This window comes from Schistosoma haematobium, chromosome 6, assembly GCF_000699445.3.
Source record: "Schistosoma haematobium chromosome 6, whole genome shotgun sequence".
Classification (NCBI taxonomy): domain Eukaryota; kingdom Metazoa; phylum Platyhelminthes; class Trematoda; order Strigeidida; family Schistosomatidae; genus Schistosoma; species Schistosoma haematobium.
The window spans coordinates 7194888-7202589 of NC_067201.1; the positions used below are offsets into that span (position 1 = coordinate 7194888).

Genomic DNA, 7702 nt, shown 5'->3' on the forward strand with positions numbered 1-7702 from the left:
AATTTCCAAACGACTAAATTTAAGTTATGAGATGAATAGCATATGGACTATGGTATTGAATACAAGATTGATAATATAAAATGTCTTTAAAATCAGTACATTTGCGAGTGGTTCATAGTCAAATTTCTATCATATAAGAATTCAGTTAAATACTGAGCCATTACAAGAAGCGTAATTGCGTATGTACGTAAGTACATTGTTTGGAGGGTTTTTGTTGGGGAAGTTAGATCCCCAGAACTCACTTTGAAAAGGATCTTATGTTGTAATTTTATTTAGAAAATTTGAATTTCTTTGTTTTTGTGCCAAAAGCACTCTTTTCACATTCATGTCGTATTTCTCACTTGGGAAGATCTTAAACTCTATTGGTCCGTCGTGTCTTTTAGTACGCTATTTTGTGACGCTTCCCAAGGACTCTTTCGTGTTGTATATATACGTTTTGCTTTGTGTCTGTTGTTATCACTCATGCTTCTGGCTTTTTGTGGAATATACTTCCCCATTCCAAGCTTGGACTTCTTCCTCTATTTAGCGGGGCTGGGATGCAATAGAATAGCTAGCTTATTGGTTTTTGGTCACCGAGTCTTTGTTTCCGTTCGCACATTAAGTGAACTCGTAGCCGCTTCAAACCTAGCAGTTTTGTGACGATTGGTTTGGTCGTGAGTACTTTCACTGATAAGGAGGCCATGAGAGTAGTCAACTAATAACTAGAACCAGATGAGGGTTATAAACCAGTATGAGGAATTGAGATTATGATTTACAGTAGATGGTTAGGGTTAGGAATTAGATTTATGGTTATCATCACGAACTGACATGATTTATAATGCCAAAACTATTTAGCCAAATGGATAAGTGAACTTCACATCAAAATCCGAGACCTGTTATCTTATACGTGATTGGTTCGTCCATAAATTATAGTCTCGTCAGTGTCGAAATATAAACAATGGTTAGTGTTTAAAACCGTTTACAATCAGTTACAAATAGTTTTGAATTATTTGCATCATCACGCTTTCTTGACTGTGAACATGTATTTAAACTGAACTACTATGTACCCATAACCAGTAGGAAATCAGTTTACTCGACATGGAACTTATAATTCCTTTGGTTTTATGGACTAAATAACAAACGTCAGTGAATGTGGGAAGGAAATGTTATCATTAGATACTTCTTTTTTCTTCACAGATGTTTAATCCATAGAATAATCTGCTTCTTATGAGATTGTTAGCAACAATACAATAGATATTGGCATCTCAAATCACTATCTAAAGGAAATATTCCGACGCCGACTCTTTGACGTCCAACGTAGATTTATTAATGATTTCAATGAAAAAGGCTTACAATCAGATCACTAGTGAACCATCTTCTAGCAGGTCGTTCTGTGATCTATCAAAAAATTTCCTTTTTAGTAATGATATTTGGACGATACTTTCATCATATTTAATGACAGTGATAATAATATTGTATTACTTCATTAAATCCCTGCTGTCGATTACTTTGATAATGAATTGGGAGTTAAATTGAAAATTTCCTTTTCTTGATGTATTACTGAAATGAAGATAGAATGGATCTGTACAAAGATCGATATCAACAAGCCAACTTGAAATGGCTAGTATATGAACGTTTAGAGTAAGATGGCACTAATTAGGAAGATAAACTTAATCCATTCCCTATCATCAAGAACTAGACAAATGTAAATAAGGGCGAAATTGATGGGCGATCGAATAAAATTCATCAAATACTAATGAAGAATGATCTATTACCCCTTAGGTTTATTAACAGCAGTCTAAAACTAAAGCGACAAGCTAAAGTACCCTGACAGTTCAGTCAAAAGTAAAAGTCATGAACATCGGATTCAAAATAAATATGATGGAGAATATAGTGAAGTGCAGACTATCAATATTTCTGAGAAAGACCTATTCATCAGCTCCTCGAGTCGTTTTCTCTTGTAAAGGCCCCCAAATGCACTGGTACGGCCGAGAGTGGGTAGAGTCCGCTATCCCTCTTCAAATTCTCTCACATGGCCACGCGTATACAGCCTCTGCCGATGATATCCTACTCATTGCCTTCTCGTGGCGGAGGTGTTGTTTACGAAATTCAGAAGACGAAAAGCGAACGTCCGGCACTTTAACCGGGTTGGTGGACATGGAGAGTCCACGTAGGGGAGTTGGAAAACATTGATTCCAATCCAATGGTGAACATAGGCTCCAGAATCCTGAAGGAACAAATGGTGTATGAACCAATTACTGGTCACCGACTACCATGGGACTGCATCTCCTTACGTTGCTCTACTGCCTTGTGGATCAGACCTTTAGGTCGAAGTCTTCGGGTGTGGCCCTCTAAGAAAACCACTTACTTCGGTTTGGGCACCCGGGCAGTATCACAGCCTTCACACATATCAAATGAGATCTGTGTGGCGCATATGTATTTGGTGCCTTCTTGTACCAATATCTATGTGTTGAAATACATGAATAAATCTCATATGGAGCAAGTTATATCGCTCATAAAAAAAGAGCACTTACCAAACATATATCCCTACATTAACACTATCGGCTATCTAAAGGGATGTGTAAGTTAATCAATTTCACAATCCTTGAATATATGATCAACTTCAATTACTTTCCGTCAGAAGAATCGTTTTTATGAGTATCCACAAAGTTAAAGTTCTTTTAAATTGTACTAATTATTACCAATTATTATCTTATTCTTCACCTTATTTCCCTTCTCATTACTGCTATAAAATATTATTTTTATTTAATTGCCTACAAGACTATTACATAATTCTTAGTCAATATATGGAAACATTTGATAGTTTCCCATGCATTTCTTAAAGGATCCAACACTTCACTATTTTATCATAGATAATCATATGTAAACTTAATTTTAAATCCAACTGTACAGTTTAAGTAAATGACAAAAAGAAAGTTCTCTTCGTTGAACCGCCTTCATATTTTCGAACGATTCAAAGAATTTCTTCCATTGTTTTACAATTACGATAGTGATTTAACATATAGACTAATGCACTAATATTTTGAAATATGGAATCATATAAATTGAAACACTTAACGAGATGAATTCACTGTTAACTGATAATAATATCAATGAATCCATACAAGATTCATTTACATTTACACAATCAAATGCATTCAATACATCTAATTAATACCATAAGTGAAGAATCAAACAAACTATGTATGATTTACGTCCTATTTGGGACTCGTCAGCTGGATGTACCTGCATCTCAGAGTTAATGTTCACACTGGAACTCGAATTCAGTACCGTTCGTTTCAAATGCCATCCCTTTATCCAATATGCACAGTATGCACATATGCTAATAAGAGACTGATCAATTGCAGTTCTAAACATCAATGGGAAGATTCAAGTAAATAATATCAAGTGAATTCATACTTCACCCCATTTGACAATCAGGTGGCGATCAGGTCTCAGTAGCTAAGTGGATAATGCAATGGTATTTGAACGGTACTGGGTTCGAGTCCCAGAGTGAATATCAACTCTGCGATGTAGGTACATCCAGCTGATGAGTCCCAAATGGGACGAAACGCAGTCCTAAACATCTGTGGAAAGATTCAAACAAATAATACTAAATGAATTTGTGTATGATTTAATTTTCTTTTTTTATATATATAGAAATTATTCATAAACTATAATAATGAAGAAGAAGAAGTAATTTCATACGGTGGCGGTGGTCCATATTCATGATAATATGTTAATGGTGTAATATGAAATCGGATACATCGATCTTTGATATATTTACGATATAATTGTTTGAGTGCATTTTTTAAATCTTCTGTATTTGTAATTTGATACAGATTATGATTATCTATAAGATAAATAAAAATGATTAATTGATGTATCCATTAAAATTACATTCATAGTTCACATGGAGATTATTTTGATCAGTAAATGAAATATTTCGATGATATAAAATCAATAAATCACATCATTCACCTTGACTGTCTATGTTGATTGATTTAATTGTCTTAATCACATATGGTGTATTGATTTCCGTGATCATTTCAGTTACGTACAATTAATGATTATGAGATGATACGAAATAGAATTTACTGCTGATATTGATAGTAATTATGAAATGTGCTATGCGGAATCACGGATGAGCACTGCTGAGGAGTCCCATACTGGGACGAAATGGCCGTCCAGTGCTTCCAGTTTTTCCATGGTGGTGTAGTTTCAATTGACTCATGATTTCAACCAGTGAAATTTCTAAAAATCTCCACAAAACCCCTACTGATAAATAGATAACTTTATTATTTTGGCTGGATACCATCAGCAATAATCTACTGTGTAAGAGAACAAACCAGCTTCCAGCTTATGAGTAAATTAAAAAGAGATAATGGAAGTGGATAAGACATATATTACAGAAATCACCGAATTACAAGATGAGGCAAGCGCTAACATAAAATTTTGAAAGGAAACAGAAAAGTATAAGATCGGACAATACACTTCGCCGAGAAACGGAAGCAGTCATGAAAAGAATGAATATCAATTGGAAAGAACTGTAAGGGGTTGCCTAGGACAGAGTTGGATGTTGAATGCTTGTGAGCAGCCTATACTCCTTCGCGAGGGATAATAGGAGTAAGTAAGTAAGTAAACCTTATTATTCTTTTAAATTTAGTATGAATCAACCGCCCATAATTTACACAGATTCAATAAAATTAGAAAATTTTTATTTATTCTCTATAATAGTGACAATGAAGTCAACAAATGGCTTTAACAATTTCACTTATTATCCTACAGTAGGATTAAACGGCGGTCCAGTGCTTCCAGATTTTCCATGGTAGTCTAGCTTCAATCGACTCATGATTTCAATCTAAAACGATTTCATTCGGTAATTGTTATATAACTGATAAATCTTACGGTACCGGAATGACATACGCTGAAGAAATTATTGTTTGCTTAAACTGGTTCACAAAGCACCTACATTCTGGAATCTATTCTTGTTGACATTAGTAAGTAGGATGCATGATCGAGGTTGCAGAGGGCGCACTGATTTTTAATAACAGCTACCGAGATATCGTTATTACATTCACAGTTATCACTATTTAGGTATTCCTAAATAATATAGTCATTTTAAGAAATAAAATTTCGTGGTTTGGTCATTTTAAAAATCACTCATGATTCATGACCAATTAGATTAGTATCACCTTGATAGAAAAATGAAATAATCAGTGAGACTATAATTTATGAATGAGCTTTGAGCAATGCTAAACTGACCTTGAGAGTGTTCACGTAATAATTAGGACCAAATGAGGGTTATAAACCAATATGAGGAATTCGAATTATGATTTACAATTGATAGTTAAGGTTAGGGATTACATTTAGGGTTTTTATCACGAACTGACATCAGTTGTAATACCAAAACTCTATCTAGTCAAAAGGATAAGTGAATTTTGCGCCAAAATTCAATACCCGTTATCTTCTACGTGATTGATTCGTTCATAAGTTATAGCTTACTTACTTACTTACGCCTGTTACTCCTAATGGAGCATAGGCCGCCGACCAGCATTCTCCAACCCACTCTGTCCCGGGTCATAAGTGATAGTCTCGTCAAATAATCTTATATTTAGATCATACTGAACCTTCAAGCATGGGAATAACTACAATGTAATTACATATCCTAACATGGAGGATAAAATAGTTAACGTCATATGTTTTGACTGAAAATCATGCCATTAATTTTAATTCATTTCTTGTTCATAATCAACGGTAATGAAAGTCTCTAAAATCCTAACAACATAAAGACTTACTTTGGTGCTTGTGATACAGTTTAAATATCTAGTTCTATTTGAAATAGACGCTAATCATCTATCTCAATCTGAAAATCAGAGTTTTACACTATCAGTCTATCCACATTGAATACAAACATATCAACATCAACATCAACATCAACAATTGCAATTGAATTTCAACACCAAAAGTAACGTAATGATAATAGGGAATATGTACTGTGATGTGTACTGATTATGTTCACAGATATGAGTAGTAAGTGACACCAGACAGAAGTGACATGTCTACGAGCAGAAGATTGAGAAGATTGAAATGAAGACAAAGAAAAAGGAAATTGAAAGCAATAGAGATAACAACAGAATTAGATGAATAATGAAGTATGTGAAGGACAATTCAAAGAAAATGTGCAAATGATGTATGGACTGTATGATTTTTACATTTTATTAAACCACCGCGTCATTTGTGTACTGAACAGTAAATTTTATTTTATCAATTCAACACATAAACATTTTTACAAGGAGGCACCTAATAGATATATGCCACATAAATCATTCGATTTGTGTAAGGGCTGGGATACTGCCCGAGTGCCCAAACCGAAGCAGGTAGTTTTCTTAGAGGGCCACACCTGGAGCCTGTGATTTACAGGTCTGATTCACAAGACAGTGGAGCAACGTAAGGAGATGCAGTCCTATGGTAGCCAGTGACCAACAATAGGTTCATACACCATTTGTTCCTTCAGGATTCTGGAGCCCATATGCACCATTGGTTTGAAATCTGGGTTTTCCAACTCACCTAGGTGGACCAAACATTCGCTTTTGGTCCTCTTAATTTCGTAAACAACACTGCAGTCGCAATAAGGTAGGGAGTAGAACTTCCCTGTCAGGGGTTATATGAACGTGGTTATGTGAGAACATTTCGAGAGAGATAGAGAGAACTGAATCTCCTCACTTTCGGCCTTACCAGGGCATTTAGAAGCACTCCTTCCAATACTACTCTCTAAAGTATGTATCATTAATCAAATAAACTCAAACTAAAAATTATCAATATTTACACACTATAAACAAACCAGCTTCCAGCTGAAGAAGAAATTAGGAAAAGACGATGGAAATGGATAGGACATACATTATGCAAATCATCAACCTGCATCACGAGACAAGCCCTAACATGGGATCCTGAAGGGAAAAGAAAAAATGGAAAGCCAAAGAACACATTACGTCGAGAAATAGAATCAGATATGAAAAAGGATGAATAAGAACTGGAATGATCTGGAAAGAATTGACCAGCACAAGGTTGAATGAACATTGCTGCTGGTGAGCGGCCTATGCTCCTCAATGAGGAATAACAGACGTAATTAAGTAAGTAAATAAGTAAGTAACAACATTTTTAAAAAAACTTCAAACTTACAATTCCATTGAATGATATAATCTTTATATTTGAAGTTATTTAATTCATGTAATTTCTTTAAAATATCCTCATATTCTAATATATGAGTAAGTTTTTGCAATTTCCATATAAATATAATTTGTGCATCATGATTATATTCTTTTTGAATTAATTTGAATATAACCATTTAATGAAGAAGTAGAAGACGAAGGAGAAAAGGGAGTATATGATTATCTTTACTATTACTAATATATATATTAGTGTAGTATAGTTGCTAAGGCTAAAGCAAGTGATGTTACTATTTACTATATATATACATATATAATTCTATTACATATAGTATAGTTGCTAAGGGTAAAGCAAGTGATATTACCATATATATATATATATATATATATATATATATATATATATATATATATATAATTCTATTTATTCATTGATTATTATTATCAACTAAGTTTGATCAACTTCTGTTTATTAATTGAACCAATAATCTTGGCTTCTAGAAGCATCATCTTATATCATTCACGTGTATAAATCATATGCTACTAAATTATAA

At 33.9% G+C, this 7702-nt stretch overlaps 1 protein-coding gene across 1 annotated transcript; it reads right to left on the reverse strand.

Moving 5' to 3' along the window:
* Positions 1-3653: 3653 nt before the first annotated feature.
* MS3_00008420 (uncharacterized protein) lies at positions 3654-7496 on the reverse strand (the record flags this gene model as incomplete). The annotated part of the gene is made up of 2 exons (XM_012937049.2): positions 7162-7496; positions 3654-3832 (listed from the first exon to the last, which is right to left on the reverse strand). The coding sequence occupies exons 1-2, from the start codon at positions 7325-7327 to the stop codon at positions 3654-3656; spliced, it is 345 nt and encodes a 114-aa protein (XP_012792503.1). The 5' UTR covers positions 7328-7496.
* Between the last annotated feature and the right edge of the window lie 206 nt (positions 7497-7702).